General features: G+C 47.0%; 1 protein-coding gene across 4 annotated transcripts in view; it reads right to left on the reverse strand.

Moving 5' to 3' along the window:
- The window catches only part of LOC146830109 (solute carrier family 52, riboflavin transporter, member 2-like), a 299,887-nt gene that overhangs the window by 103,161 nt on the left and 179,787 nt on the right, over nucleotides 1–16,939 (reverse strand). For all 4 annotated transcript variants that reach the window (XM_085604332.1, XM_085604329.1, XM_085604331.1 and 1 more), the window contains 2 exons: nucleotides 15,040–15,130; nucleotides 88–227 (listed from right to left, as the gene is read on the reverse strand). In XM_085604332.1, coding sequence (XP_085460458.1) covers nucleotides 88–217 — 130 coding nt within the window. In that variant the 5' untranslated portion in view covers nucleotides 218–227; nucleotides 15,040–15,130. The remainder of the gene's footprint in view (nucleotides 1–87; nucleotides 228–15,039; nucleotides 15,131–16,939) is intronic.

The following is a 16,939-nucleotide window of genomic DNA, read 5'->3' on the forward strand; positions in this document are numbered from 1 at the left end:
TCCAGCATGGTCCATGGAGTGATGCTCAGGCTGCGTGATATCTTACGTCCCTACAGACCACAAGCGTGGGCTAGAGGGAGATCTCACCTTCTGGAAGTTCTCGAACCACCACGGGCAGCTCCACCCACAAGCCATTCACCGCTGCCCAGGAGCCCATCCCGAACAGTGCCACCAGAAGGTGGGTGATCAGGTCGCTGCCGGAGACCGAAGCTGCCATCTTTGGGGACCTGAAGAACATAAAACACAAAGATTAGTAGAGATGGCTACAGATTGTCACGCTGATTTCAGTATCTTAGACACCTTAAGCTATAGCATTGTGTTCTAACGTTACTGATAACAGGTTTCCTGTCTATGTAGGACATGAAGCCAGAACACACACAGCAAAAGGCAGCCACGTCAAGGAGAAACTGAACCTGGGACTTTGCTTTGAGAATTATTTATGCATTTTGAAGGGGATTCAAAGAATGTAAACATTGCTGTTCATTTTTCACATACATACATAGATAACTACTATTCGAGAAATGTGCATGACGCGGATATATTCTGATTGATGAATCCATCTCGTACAAATCAATCAGCTAGGCTAAACTCACCCTCCTAAGGGTTAGGTTTTGGATCATAATCATAACGTCCCTTTGATCAAACATTTTTGTTTTCTATAATATTGATTAGCTATGTAACTATAGTTTTAAGACTAAATATCTAGGATTTGTTAATGACATGTTAAAAGGGCTTTATATTTCTGGTACTCCTAACTGCAACGCAGAATGGGCAAAGCTGGCGCGCTTGAGGATCTCGTTAGTAGTAAGAAAAAAGAACTGCTAAAAAACAAAGTAATGGACATATTAATAAATACAGACTGTACAATTCTAGACAAGATTCTACAAACTCAACCAGAGCCAAATCTTACACTGCTGAGAAACAATGACAATTGGTTACGTTCAAGTCCGATTCTTAGAGTCCAACAACACTCACAGCCAATGGCAACTCGCTAAACAAAGAAATCGTGCCGGGCATGATGGCCATTTGTGCCGCCCACTATTTAAGCACTGTAGACTTTTCCTGAAAGAAGGAGGAACAACAAAATCAAAGGAATCTAAATCAAACATAATTAATACAAACCCTTAACATAATCAGACAACATTAGCACTTTTAGGCAATCCCTCCATCCTGAATCCCAAGCCTTATCCAAGGGATTGATAAACATGCATCAGTCTCAGCGACAAGCCGAATGCAGCCGAAAAGATAGATCCCTACCACTCTCATTCATGGCTCCAAAATGACTCAACACACAAAAGGTGATGGGAGGAATGCTTGCAATTTGTCTAACCACTGGCGATCGCTCGGGTAGCAGCCCAACCCATCATTCGTTTTCTCACCAGCCACCTCAGTTCAGACCCAGCCGTATGCAAATCAGTCTTGACCCTGCTCCTCGTGGGAGCACTCCACCCGAACTGCCAGGCCAGGTCCTCCCTGAACCGGAAACAAGCATCCTGGGACTGGTCTTGGGGTATCACCCCTCATCAGCCAGGCTAGCCTGAATCCAGTGGCAGAGTGAGCCTGGGACTCACATCTGGGCATACTGGGGCACATAGAGCGAGAAAGCAAAAGACAGAAAAATGGTGGACTTCCGACAATTTAACTTTCAAATAAGGCCAATATTTATACATACTTGGGTTTTCTCCCGATAAAGCATCTATAACACTAGTTTTAGATAACACATGTTTCATTCAATAGCCCCCCCCCCACCCACAGTCTCTCGGTGGGGAAGATGTGCACCATTAAAAAACACACTTTAAGATATGTTACTACTCTGGCATGCTCCCTATCACATTGCTTCCTCTTCCATTTGAGAACCGTATAAGATCACTTCTGCCTTTTCCCGTTAATGACAACATCTTGAAATCTCACTCAAATACTTCACAATACAAATGCAGAGTCAATTCTGAAGATTTCAGAATTAATTGAGATTAAACCAAGAGGCTCAAAGGACGACACCCCCTCATAAGGGGCGTCATTGCCCCTTACGCCTTCATAGGTCACCCTTGAATCAACCCTCAGCCACTCTCTCTGATGAACTCTGCTATAAGGCACAGCCTTCTATGTCCACATAATTCTCTCGTGTCGACACTTACCCAGCGAACAAACCACAAATAAAGCAAAGCCTTTAACTGCACCACGCCGAATGGTGATGTATATCCTTAGGGTATGATGACGGCACCAGGATAACTAAATAAAGGCCTGCAACTTGTGGTGGGTGCTCCAAATTATGTTAAATGATGGCAGAGTCCCTGACAGCCTTTGTATGCACTGTATTTCTCCTGAAAAATTTTACAGATACTGTCCGAGATGTAACTCCACCCTTACAAGTATCCCACTAGAACCTTTTTCGTGCTCCGACCACTTCAGATTTCTATTACTAAACTGCAGATCCCTCCCAAAACACTCCACGGAGATTTCATTGCTCCTGACAGACCTAAACCCGGACGCCTTATTCCTGACCGAAACTTGGCTGAATTCCAGCTCGGAACTGGATATCATTCAAGCCCTCCCTCAAGGATTTACCATTCAAAGAGCAAACCGTTCAACAGGAAAAGGTGGGGGGTTAGCAATTATTTATAAAGATAATTACACCTGCCGCTTGCTCGGCAATCCAGTTACAGACTGAGAACGCTCACTTCATTATAGCATGCTCACCTCGCACATCTTTCTCCGGTATTCTTGTCTATCGTCCCCCTGGCCCGTTAGGTTCATTCCACCAGTCCATCTTAGAGGTTGCATCTAATCTTATTAGCTCTACACCCAACTTGACCGTACTTGGTGACTTCAACCTTCATTTTGATGTGAAATCGGCCACCAATGCAACCGAACTCTCGAAGGACTTTACAATGATCCAACTTACCCCTAGAATTAATCTTACCACCCGTGTGAAAGGCCACCTTCTAGACCAGGTTTTCTCTAGTTTAGAAAACCTGCAGGGGTCAGATCCCTCGTTGATTGATTTCACTTGGTTTCCACAAAATAGCAAAACTCCTTTACTCTCCTCCTGGACACAAGGTCATCGCTGGTCCAAACTTCCTCTAGAGGAATGGATCCAAGTGCTGGAACAAACCAAACTTAAACCCAATCTATGCCCAACCACGGCAAACAACGTCTTTCACGATTGGATAGACCAATCATTGGACTTAGTCCTCCCAAAAATCAAACTCAAAAAAACAGAAGGTTTTCATAACTCTCCCTGGTTTACGCCCAATCTTCGAATCCTTAAACAACAATGCAAAATTAAGGAAAGACAGTGGAGGAAAGACTTCCTCCCGTCAAATAAAATTGAATATAGATTAACCATTCATAAGTACAAAGCCGAGATCAAAAAAGCTCAGTCTTCGTATTACGAAGACAGGATTCTAAAAGCTCAGAATTCATCAAGGGAAACCTTTGCTATAAGTAATAAACTTCTTAAACTACCTGCCCCTCGTATAATATCAGACCCCACCGGACAACGTTGCAATAAATTGGCGCAATTCTTTCATGACAAGGTCAGAGCAATCGTTGAATCCCTTCCTCAGAAGGACACGGACCCAGAAATGCCTATCAAGCTGCCTTCTTCTAACACTGCGCCCTCTCTTGAGTCTTTTCCCCCTCTGTCTCTGGAAAATCTTCTGGCCCTTGTGGACTCCATAAAGAGTGGTTCCCCCAGGGACTCCGCCCCCTTGAATATTCTGAAACAGGCAATAGATACCCTAGCCCCCGTCATGCTCCAACTGATTAATACATCACTCAGTTCTGGAATGGTTCCTCCAAATTGGAAAAAAGCTATGGTTAGAGCCCTTCTAAAGAAGCCTAGCCTTGACCCCACCGACCTAGGCAATTACCAACCTATATTCCTTCTCCCTGCAATTAGCAAAATAACAGAAAAATTTGTCAACCTCACCCTATCTGATTTTCTTGAATCAAACCATCTCCTCCACCCTTCACAAACTGGATTCCGCCCCCATCAGAGCACAGAGTCCGCTCTACTAGCAGTCACCGAGGAATGTAAGAAAATCCTCGATGTAGGAGGATCCACAGCAATTATTCTCCTGGACCCAAGCGCGGCATTCGATACCGTAAACCATTCAACCCTTATCCAGTGCTTAAAGAAAATTGGTGTTACGGAAATAGCCCTACAATGGCTTCGCTCCTTCCTAGAAGGAAGATCTTTCCAGGTCTTTGAGGAAAATACTCTCTCCCGTCCAGTGCCTTTGCCCAGCGGGGTCCCCCAGGGCTCCTCACTTAGCCCGACTCTTTTTAATATTTACATGTCCCCCCCTGGCCGACATTGTAGCCCCCTCAGGTATCCGCATAGTGACTTATGCGGATGATACTCAACTAGTGGTGGCTCTTAATCTTCTCGATCCATATGCTAATAAACGTCATTCTTGCCTGGGAGAAATCTCTAAATGGATGGATTTATCCCAGCTTAAACTAAACGGGGGAAAAACCGAGATTATGGTACTAGGGAACCCGAGCTGTTTCCAGTCACACCTTATGTGGCCCTCCGTCATGGGCCCCCCTCCCTCCCCCAAAACCGAGATCAAGAGTCTGGGTATTTGGTTGGACCAGGACCTGAGCTTCAGGATACAGGCCAGGAAAACTGCAGCCACCTGTTTTGGATTGTTAAGAATGGCTCGTAAAGTTCTTCCTCTCCTGCCCCCCTCAGCAAAAAACGTCATGGTACAATCCCTCATTCTCTCACGGCTGGACTATGGAAATGCTCTTTTATCTGGGCTCCCCGGCATCTGCTATTTCCAAACTTCAATTAGTGCAGAACTGCGCTGCTAGAATACTTACAGGTTCCTCATCAAGACAATCAGCCAAGCCCTCAATCCAATCCCTCCACTGGCTCCCCGTGCGGGATCGCATCAAATTCAAATCTCTGTGCATTGTGCATAAAATATTACTTGGGACGGGCCCTCCCATTAACTCATCCCTTATCAGTCGCTATAAAGCTACGAGGGAACTAAGGTCTGATAATCTCCATCTGGTAAAAGTCCCCAGAATACAAAGGGCTAGAAGTGGAGGGCGTCTTTTTTCCTACAATGCCTCCAAGCTTTGGAATTCTCTTCCACTTCAACTTCGGACAATTGCCAATAATTTGGCCTTCCGAAAAAAACTAAAGACTCTGCTATTTCCTTAAGTTCGTCTCCTGGTCCTTGATCATATTCATAGCGCTGGGACACTCCCGTTAGCCATGCGCTCTACAAATGTCCTTTCATTTCATTTAATTTCATTTCCTCCCTAGTACATCCATACCAGTCTGGCTTCATTCTGGGGAGAAATACGGCACTCAACATTAGACGTCTCCACAACGTTCTGGCCAGGCGTGAATACATAGAGGAAGATGCAGTGGTGTTGTTCTTGGATGCCACAATGGCTTTTGACTCAATTGAATGGCCGTATTTGTTTGAAGTATTGAAAAGGATGGGCTTTGGGCCGAAATTTAGGGGGTGGGTGCAATTTTGCTCTACACCGTCATAAAGGGCCAAGTGCGAGTCAACAACTGTACATCGCGAATATTCACACTCCATTGGGGCACTCGGCAGGGATGCCCCCTATCACCACTGATATTTGCACTTATGCTGGAGCCGCTAGCCGCGTGGGTGCGGAGGGACGTAATGATAAGGGGCCTCAAATGGGCTGAAGACCATGAGGACCGCATATCACTGTATGCAGATGATATACTGTTACACCTTGCCTCTCCCTATAAGTCTATCCACAACGTGTTGAACATCTTTAAAATTTTGGAAAATATTCCGGATATGCTATTAATTGGAGTAAGTCAGTGTTGTTTGTACTCCAGGGGACAGTCCTGAGGCTTCCCAGAGGGTGTACCGTGGAAATAGCCACAGACAGATTCCGATATCTAGGAATCTATATTACCTCAGATCCCAACCTTTTTTACGATCGTACCCTGGCACCACTGTTGGCCCGGTTGCGAGCTGATGTAAAATACTGGAGATCTCTGCCTCTTTCCCTAGTTGGCCGAGCGGCCCTTTTTAAAATGTTAGCCCTACCGAGATTTTTATACATCCTGCTAAACTGCCCACAACGGGCCCATGACTCCTATTTTTCGGGAGTGGAGAGTGAAATCCGGCTGTTGCTGTGGGATAGGGGAGCTCCACGAATAGCAATAGAAAAATTCACAAAGGGGTGGTATGACGGGGGTATCGCCCTCCAGGACCTATTTGCGTCGCAGTTAGTAGCGATAAATCACTGGACGCATCACTCCCCGGTAGACCCGGCCTATCTATTAGACAGGTATCAGAACGGAAGTACCGGATATTTAGGGGCCCTTGTGAGAAGTTGGCCTGATATATGCTGTCCACTAGTTCTAGTGGGCACCTTGTATCAGTCCAAACAACCCCTTATGGTGGTAGGTTAAAGACAACCTTTATTGAAAGCTATCCTAGTGGTAGCTATGGAGAGCAGCCTTCAGGCTAAGTCTTGAAGGAATGTAAAGCAGCTTGTTTTACCAGTCTATAACCTTTTGAATGATCAAATGAAAGGACAACCACACCAGGTATATATTTAAAATATATGTATTTAAGATCAAACACACCCCTCTAGTCTCTTTATGAGACTGGAGTTCGAAATACTTAGGTTACAAGGTAGTTATCAACAATATTAGCACAAATCCACGTTTGGGCCCTAGGGGCGTACCAAACCATATACCAAAAAAGTGGTATAAGAACCATGACTGAACTAGACACAAGGCCTAGAGCCTGTAGAATCGCTGGGACCCCAAAGAACCACCCAAGGTAGAGACACAGTCGTGTGCAGTGTGAAAACACAACCGCGGGTTCCCGTTCGCTTCTATGGGCAATGTCGCGGTTGGAAATTTAAAGATTAGGGACACTTAGAATCGAGTCAGGACCGAACCCTTTTGGACTTAAGCAGTTCTAGGGCTAGCACCCATGGGAGAACCGGAGTACTCGAGTTACCTCACCCAGGGAAGCCGGGTGCATAGGTGTCTTTTGGTGTCGGGTCGCGTTGTCCATTTCAATGGAAGCTGGCGAAGAAGTGCTGCTGCCGTGAAGAGGAGAAGTGTCCGCAGAGATCCAAGCCTGGATCTAGGATGTAAGTAACCTGAAAGAAGAGGGGACAGAGTCTGGGTCACTTGCCAGTGACAGAGGGCAGGATGGATCAATGCCCACAGATGTCGGGTGCTTCAGGTGAGTTGACGGGTGCCTTGACTCTTCAGCCACGAGGTCCAGGAGGCGTCGACGAAGTCCACGAACCGCATTCGAGCTGTCCCACGAAGTCTGTCGAGTACTGCGGTGTCGGCGACCAGAATGGACCCAACAAGCCTTGGCAACGGCAAGTCTCGTGGAAAGAGAAGGACGTCGGTGCAGACCAGCAAGGTCTGAGGGACTCACCCAGCGAGGGTAAGTCAGGTCACGTCTGGAGCAACCAGGAAAGCCCAAGCAGAAGTGGAGTTGCCTTCGTGGGGACCCACTAGCCAACGGGCTAGCCATCGCGAAGGAGCCTCGAGCAGTCGCACTGGAAACTGGCCCACGGGTCACTCATGGAGTGGAGGCCAGAGATCTTCGGTGCAGTCAGCGCTGAAGGCTGGGGCTACTCAGAGCCCAAAGCAGAACTTCAGGAAAACACAAGAAGTCGATGTACCAGCAATAGTACGCGGTGTCCAGGGGTCACGGTTCCTCGTCACCCACGATAGCCACGGGCCTCAGATTTGCTGTGGACTCAGGGTAGCTTCGGGGAAGTCAGGAAATCCACCTCTGCTGATGCAGAGACTTCGATGTCCAACAGGGGCTTCGGAACTGCAGACCGGACAGTTGCTTCTTTGGTGCCTGCCAAGCAGGGGAGTCACTCCTTGACTCCAAGGGAGATTTCTTCAGTCTTCTAGTCAGAATAGAAAGTCAAAGGTCACGGATATATATTGCAGAGTTTCATCCAGGGAAATCTAAAGTCTCAAGGACTGGGTTCCCAAACTTATACTAAGTTTGGGGGTTGGACATACTTTAGGGACCCACCTATGGGAGGGTTTGGAAAGAGGGGTGGTTACACCCATTTCCTTTGTCCAGTTTCGCGCCAGAGCAGGGGCAGGTAGCCCCTGCAACCAGTTTGAACTGGACTATGCACAGGGACACCAAGTATGCCCCCAGTGCAGGACTTCAAAGCACCAGAGAGTGCTTCCGCCCAGCCCCAATACACATCTGCCTGTCTGGGGAGGTGGTTACACCTCCCTGGGACAGGAAACCTATTGTCCAGGCCTCCCCTGCCGGAGTTTCGGTCAGCAGCAGGAGGCCAGCACCGTGTCTGTGGCCGAGGCATCCATTTTGTGATGCTAGGGCTGTAGAAAGTCCTACCGGGTTATACCAGTGTGAACACGTCTCTCCCTCTAGAAGGGTGGAATGCTACCCCTGCCGCCAGATCTGGCAGGGGGTAGTATTCCAAAGCGTTTGACACCAAACACGACATGTTTCCGTGCAGCCATCCCAAAGTTAGCATTTACCGCGAGGTTATAATGCACTTAAGAGTATATGGTCAGGCTGCATAACAAACAGCATCAGAGGAGGTACTCCGAACGCTGCAGATGGGCCCTGCTCATGCAGGGGCACCCTCTCACATAAAAAAACAAGCACTCTGCCTTCAGGATTGTTAAGGCCTGCCATAGGAGTGACTTATAGGTTTTATATGCGTGTGCAATGGCAGTGATATAGGTAGCCTATACCACTGTAAGGGGTGCAAGCACACCCTTACCCAGGCTGCAATAGCAGACCTGTGGTGCCATTTTGGAGTGCTTTCCAGGGGTGGCATAATACATGCTTCAGCCCCTGGTAGGCCTCTGAGGTACCTATGCCCTAGGTACATAGTATACCATATACTAGGGACTTATAAGGCACTCCAGAATCCAATTAGATATGTATTCTAATGTACATGGACACCATTTTTGGGAGGAAGCAGCTAGGCTGGGGTCCTGATTAGCAGGGCCACAGCCAGACTAAGGTCGAAAAACAGTGAAACACCAACAAAAAGTGGGGGCACCCATGTGAAGCAGATCCTACTCTCCTACAGCCCTATACTCTAAAGCTAGTAAGAAAAGGTATTTTGGGCCCACCTCGCACACGGCCACAATAAGGCATCAGGCAAACTCCTGACTGGGATGGTCCAATAGAATAACGAAAGCCACGCCCCTATGGTATACTTGGAGACTGGGACTATTATGCTGTCAGCCTGGCTTTGACAAGAGGGATATAATTAGGGATATCCGCAGTCGGGGAATTAATTAAAAATGGATCACTCCTCAGGTTCATCGAGCTGAGGGAAAAATACGATATGAACCAAAGGGAAATCTTCCGGTATTTACAAGTTAGGCATGCTCTTACCTTGTCAATCCCAGATTTCACAGACATACCGGACTCTTCACCGTTAGAGGACAGATTATTAGACGGGCCACTACACTCAAAAGCAATATCACTAACATATAGAAAGCTCTGCAATAATTTACCTGACCTGTTTCTCAAGGTCAGAGAACAATGGCAGGGTGGGGCCAATTGATGACCAAGACTGGCAGTCGGCACGAATGTCCCCCAAAGAAGCAGCAATTAACAATACATTCAGATTGATACAACTCCGAATTCTACATAGATCTTAGAGGACAGGCACAACTTTGGTAAAGAGAGGGGCGAGACCAGACGCTCTTTGTCTTAAGGGTGGCTTACAACCGGCTACTTTCTATCACATGATCTGGGAGTGACCTGAATTAAGGCGAATTTGGGAGGGGGCAACGACGCACATCAAGAATGCCCTGTGGAAAGACCTACACCTTACTCCATGATTGGAGCTCCTTAATATCTGGGCCCCAACTGACCTTACAGAGGTAGACCAGCAAATGACCACGCAGGGTTAAACTCTGCCCTCTCCCTGAGTGTGGATGAAAGAACTAGATTGATGCATGGTGGCAGAGACGGAAGTCTTTAAGTCACGAGGATGTCCAAGGAAATGGGATAGGAAATGGGGTAAATGGAATGAATACCGTGGAGATCTATGTGTCTCCCCGTCGGTGGAGCTGGAAATGCAGCGCAACAGAGAAAGATTTGGCAACACAATGATTGTAACACCTTCCTCCAAGACAAATGTAATGAGATTTGTGACGAATTTAAGGTACTGTATGAAACATGTATGTAATTTGAATATTGAACTTAATAAAAAGATTTAAAAAAAAAAAAAAGAAGAATTGGGATTACCAGCTGATGACCCTAAAAGCCAACTATAGAAAGTTTACGTTCCTCTCCACTACCTTTCTTAAACAGGGCAATAAAACCTGGAACCACAAAAAATAAGGTCAGCACATAAATGAACCATGGTACGGGTGTTCAACTTCCAATTTCCACCATCAAGTATCAATGCATTGCAACTACTTGTTATACTTTGCATCTGCCATTTTTTCTCTCTGGAGTCACTTGCTGCACCCAACTCACCAGTAATCCATATCCCTCTCATTCCTTACACAATATCCACTCCAACACCTCTCCCTCACCCGCCTGAAGAGTAAAGGCATGGATTGATAACTGGTTTCAGACTCCAACATACTTTTGAACCCATGGCTTTTGAGTTACTTGTGTCTTTATCTTTCGGTCTGTCCTTCTGTCTCGTTATACAGTCTTTCCTACGTTTTTGTTTATTTCACTAATAGCTGAAAATTTAATGACATCATTTTGCTTAAAAGACTTGCAATTTTAGCATGGCTAATTAAAGAACAAACGTTATTGCAGTATTATGTGCAAATTTGATAAACATTACAAAGCATCCTTCAAATGGCAGCATACTGAGAGAGATTTAAGAGAAAAAGAACGGTCATGTGGATGTCGAATGGCACTTATATGTTGAGGAATATCTTTGTTATTGTTTTGAAAAATGTGCTCCTGGTTTTTGGGATGCTACATGATGCTGAACATTGTTCTTGGAAAATAAAAATAAATATACGGCTAGAAGTCCCTAAAATTCAGAAATGCAAAACATCCAAGCGGGGTCTTCTCAGGTATGCCTCTTAACTATGGAACTCTCCCCCCTGCTTCTCAGAGTCCCGACTAAGCACTAGAGCCATCACTCTAGTCTAAGGCCACAAGCAGAACTCAAACAGCCAGGCAAGCCCAGACCCCAGACGTGGCATTCAGTTTTAATTGAGTCTTTACTTGCTTGTCAGTCCTATTACTGCCAGTGCAAGTGGACAGGGAAGCCATTTTAAAACATGTATTGAACACTGGTGAAAACGAGTTCCCCAGCTACATGATGGCTTTACTAAAAATAGGGATGTATGGTATGAAACATCATGTAGTGGTAAAACCAAACTAATTCCAGTGATGAAGTTACCAATACATGCATCCAGAGGGCACCGTACAAGGGCCCCCTGAAAACCTACCAGCCTTTTGTGTGCTCCCTGACTGGTCTCTGCCAGTATGCTCCCCGAGACACTGTTCCGACCTCCTAGGGTGAGAGCCTCTGCTTTCAGGAAGCCCAAAACTAAAGCCTGTCAGGGAAGAGTTTGTAATACCCCTCCCTCAGGATGACCTGCCAAATAGCCTCTCCAGAATGGCAAGATTAAAATAACTACGGCCAGTGAAATGCAAGTCTGGCTTCCCTCACAGGAGAGGACGCCGACCCCTTGGTCTACGACCCCCTTGGCACCTAGACAGGTGGGAAAATTAGCTAGTCAGATAGGCATGCCACCTCCAGGCTAGTACCACTAGTAGGTGTGCTACTGAGAGGTGGACCCAATTTTTCACAAACAGCCATCTTTATGATGGTATACTTTCCACAGGAAATGGTCATATAGGGGCCGTAGTGACCGGAAGGGTCAGTAGCTCATTGGCTACCACCCTGCACTCCTCCAACACCCCTAAATTCAATATTTAGGGGATCCCCTGGTGCTAGAGAAGCACATGCTGATGACCTAAGAAGAGAGAAAACACCAAAGGGACGCAAAAGCAGAAAGGAGAGAAGCAGCAGCTGACCTGGTACCAGCCCCGCCTGCATCCCTCGATGAAAACTATGCTGAAGTTGAGGTGTCTTGCAGCTGTTGACTCCAGACCCTTGGGAGGACCACCTGCCTTCGATAAAGACACAAGACTTCCTGTGAACAGCAGACCTGTTCACCTGCGTCCTGTAGAAACTCCAAAGCAAAGACCCTGAGGCCTCCGGAACCACCAAACCCACCACCTAAAGCAACCACTGCACCAGCCGATCCGACCCGAGTTGGAGTGGGCCAATGGTATCAACAAGGTCCCCCCCTGAGCGCGAGTCCATTGTGGTTTCACCTCTCGTGGAGTACTCGATGCTTTCTGCAGCCTTTGAATGCAGGTCCCCTCGACCCCAGGTGTCCCTACATCCCCGAGAAGCTAAAGACTTGAACCCCGTTGGTTCAACCCGACAGGCCTTCCAGCCAGGGCTTGCAGCCTCTTTTCACAGTGACCGATCTCCATAGAAACCAATTGTGCTCCCGACGTGGTTTTGCACCCTGCAACCAGCCGCCCCAGGGCTGCTGGTGGTGCACTGCTGGTGCTGCCTTGGACCTTGCCCACCACTCCCCTTAACTGCTGGAGATTGGTCCCGTAAGTCACTGTACTGTACCTGTTTGGAGAACATTTTCTTCCTGCCACAGGATCATATTGAAGAATTTAAACATTGCAGTGTCCACTTTTTGAAGTGAAAAATATTTATATTTAAAGACGTACTTAACAGAATGATTTTTCTCGGATGCCTAAACATGTATAAAGATACTTGCTATTTTTAGAAATTGGCGTGGATCTCCTCGAATGTTGTCGCCATTTACTGATCATTGTGTGTATTTGCAAACGTCTTGCACTCCTCTCAAGCCGAAGGCTGCTCGACCACACTACCCCCTAATAGAGCACTTTGGGATCGAACAGCAAGCCCCTGTCCACTTATACGGGAACCCCTGGACTGTTCACACAGTACATCAGGCCCTTGATATATCACATAAAGAGTAGCTTCCCAGATGGACAGCCATGACAAACAATGGCAGGGTTGTGAAGGGATGTTGATTAATGGATGTTCGGCTGTCAGCAGCGGGCACAATAAAAATGACTTTGGGCTCGATTTAGAGTTCGGCAGACGTTTACTCCTTCACAAATGTAACGGACATTCCGTTTGCGACAAGTACGCTGAACTTTAAGTCAGGCCCTTCATTTTGAATGCAGGACTTGAATTTTATCTATCAGAAACATGGCTGAAAGAGGACTGAACAACAATAGTAAATGAATTAGTATCTAATGGATATCAAATAATTTAAGCCAAAAGAGAGGATAACTGTGGTGGCCGCCTGGCATCATTAGCCAAACAGCATTTCAGGTGTATGAAGGTGTTTGAGGACATGCATCCAGATGTCATGCTTCAAGATGGTTGACTCTTTCAAAATTGTTTGGCATCTGCAGGTTTGTTACAGAGCTCCCTTCGTTTCACTGGATGCCGCACCGGATAGTCGGAGTTCTGAATGTAGATAGATTGCAGGTAGTAGGCAGCCTATGCCCTGTGGCTTAATGTAGGTAGAAGGCAGCCTGTGCCCTGTGGCTTAATGTAGGTAGAATGCAGGTAGAAGGCAGCCTGTGCCCTGTGGCTTAATGTAGGTAGAAGGCAGCCTGTGCCCTGTGGCTTAATGTAGGTAGAATGTAGGTAGAAGGCAGCCTGTGCCCTGTAGCTTAATGTAGGTAGAAGGCAGCCTGTGCCCTGTGGCTTAATGTAGGTAGAAGGCAGCCTGTGCCCTGTGGCTTAATGTAGGTAGAAGGCAGCCTGTGCCCTGTAGCTTAATGTAGGTAGAATGTAGGTAGAAGACAGCCTGTGCCCTGTGGCTTAATGTAGGTAGAAGGCAGCCTGTGCCCTGTGGCTTAATGTAGGAGAAGGCAGCCTGTGCCCTGTGGCTTAATGCAGGTAGAAGGCAGCCTGTGCCCTGTGGCTTAATGTAGGTAGAAGGCAGCCTGTGCCCTGTGGCTTAATGTAGGTAGAATGCAGCCTGTGCCCTGTGGCCTAATGTAGGTAGAAGGCAGCCTGTGCCCTGTGGCTTAATGTAGGTAGAAGGCAGCCTGTGCCCTGTGGCTTAATGTAGGTAGAAGGCAGCCTGTGCCCTGTGGCTTAATGCAGGTAGAAGGCAGCCTGTGCCCTGTGGCTTAATGCAGGTAGAAGGCAGCCTGTGCCCTGTGGCTTAATGTAGGTAGAAGGCAGCCTGTGCCCTGTGGCTTAATGCAGGTAGAAGGCAGCCTGTGCCCTGTGGCTTTATGTAGGAGAAGGCAGCCTGTGCCCTGTGGCTTAATGCAGGTAGAAGGCAGCCTGTGCCCTGTGGCTTAATGTAGGTAGAAGGCAGCCTGTGCCCTGTGGCTTAATGTAGGTAGAAGGAAGCCTGTGCCCTGTGGCTTAATGTAGGTAGAAGGCAGCCGGTGGCTTAATGTAGGAAGAAGGCAGCCTGTGCCCTGTGGCTTAATGTAGGTAGAAGGCAGCCTGTGCTCTGTGGCTTAATGTAGGTAGAAGGAAGCCTGTGCCTTGTGGCTTAATGTAGGTAGAAGGCAGCCTGTGCTCTGTGGCTTAATGTAGGTAGAAGGCAGCCTGTGCCCTGTGGCTTAATGTAGGTAGAAGGCAGCCTGTGCCCTGTGGCTTAATGCAGGTAGAAGGCAGCCTGTGCCCTGTGGCTTAATGCAGCCTGTGCCCTGTGGCTTAATGTAGGTAGAAGGCAGCCTGTGCCCTGTGGCTTAATGCAGGTAGACGTAGCAAGAAGGTAGGTTATTTCATGCTGCTTGGTGTAGGTAGACTGCATGTAGAAGGCAGCCTGAGTCCTGCAGCTTGTTGAACAGAGTAGAATGTGCGGCACATACACAGATTCAGTTTCCCCCGACATTTCTCCTTTCTAAAAGTAGAGAGCACGCGTTGTAACCAGTCTAAAAAAGGCACCCAGGTGTAATAGATTGTTTAAGGGCACTCTAGAGTGAAATCAAGCAGGCCCTATGGCTGTTATCCAGCCTTGCTCACCTGTCTCCGGGCAGAGTCGCGGGGGCCTTCTCCCGGGGATGGTCTGAAGGGAGGACACTTTCCACGACCAGCTCCTGCCTCTGCAGCAACTCTACGAAAGAGAGGAGGTGGGTAAGTCGTTTTACATCTCAAACAGTAACTTCTCCAAGACCCCACAAACTGCCTAAGACCAGTGAAACCCACGCCCTTATGAGGTTTTCAAACTTCTTTCCTAGAATAGGGCTCCTTTAGATGAAAACCATCAGTCTTATTCTTTGGACCAAGTGGTTAATTTCCTCTACTTACTGTTTTGAGCCTTTTCTCCTCCTCTCTAATGAAAAGAACGCTGAGTTTTGTCTTCAGTTTTAACTTTACAGAATTTCGAACAGTTCCCCATGAATTGGCAACCCTTGGACACACAAAACGAAGGATGTTTCACTATTACTGTAGGGAACACAGGAGTGGCATGTGTGTGAAATCTCCTAAACTCCAACTTACTGTTGCAATATACACTGTTTTCATCTGAAATAAATATTCTGCTTGGCCACGCTCTGACAAGCCAGTTCACACCGTCTCTCTCCACCTTACTGACTAAGTGGGTATTTTTCTAGGTCTTAAGTCCAGTGGACAGTCTGTTCCCACTGTGTTTAGGTCTGAACTATGCCTCCTTCTGTACCTTTTCTATGTAGTCCCTGGAGCTAACAAAGGACGTCCATGCTCTCAAATCTTACTCCACAGTCTTTTCATACTCTGCTCACAGCATGGCTGTCTCCAAGTTGTTGCCATCCTGAAAAGTCTTTCTTCTCTTTCCCTCTAGTTCACAAAGGAAGTCTGTTCTCTTTATTTAGCTCAACTTGGGGAACTTGTTACATTGTCCCTTCTACTTAAAGCATTATCAGCTCCCTTCTCTACCAGGAAGTCTCTTCAGCTAAAGATTGTATTCAGCCTCATCCATTACGGTATCTTCCACTACTTTCTTTTTCAAATACAGTGTGATCAGCTTAGTTCTCTTCTCAGCTGATGCCCAAATGTATGTTTTTGTCTGTGTGTAACAAAGTGAGGTTCAAAGGCGCTCTCTGCCCCACTTCTGAAGGGAAGGTGTACAGCTAATAAACTGCCCCATACATTCCTTTTAGTTAGTCCGGTTAAAGGTATTTCCCCTGGCTGTGCTTGCATTTGTATACTGGACCAAAGAGGTGTTACTCGTACTCTGCAATGAGGTTGTGGGGGGGATGTGAGAGACTACCAGATCCTCTGCGTGAGGGCATGCCTGATGCAAACATGCAAAAGGAGGTGCCAAAACAACACGCTGCCATTGCCAGGCATAGTTTTGAAAGTCAACATGGGTTGGTGAGTACCAGAGGAAAGTCAGCACAAGGGTACTCTAAATGTCTTGCTGAAAATAAACAATCCATCTGCAAACAGGAAAGAAAATGGAAGAAAAACAGATCTCCAGCAGACCTCATGATACTGAAGTCCCTCTGCGCAACAGACAGACAGACAGCTCATCACAGCCAAAGCAAAGAACTACACCAACGCCAATGATGCCGCCACCAACAGGTGCAGAACACTTTTCACGACCATCAAGTTGCTGCCAAACCCACTTATTCATCACTCCACACAAAAAGTGCGCTCATCAATCTGTTCCTCAGTGAAAATTACAGAATATCCGATGCCACATCTACAGCCTCAAGCCTGGTTAGTACCTTACGCCTGTCGCTTCTCATTAATCCCCACAATGGTCATTCAAAGCCTCATATCTTGCCGATCTCACTAACATGCTCAACCACCTCAAAGCCACTTTCTTTAAAGATGGTGTCCTACCTCTATCCTTCATCAAAGCTCTCACGAGGGATGCTCTCGCATCCCTGCCCATCATAGTGTATGCCTTCTTCGCTCAATGTATATCCCCATCTGTTGT

This window comes from Triturus cristatus, chromosome 5_1 (assembly GCF_964204655.1).
Source record: "Triturus cristatus chromosome 5_1, aTriCri1.1, whole genome shotgun sequence".
NCBI lineage: Eukaryota > Metazoa > Chordata > Amphibia > Caudata > Salamandridae > Triturus > Triturus cristatus.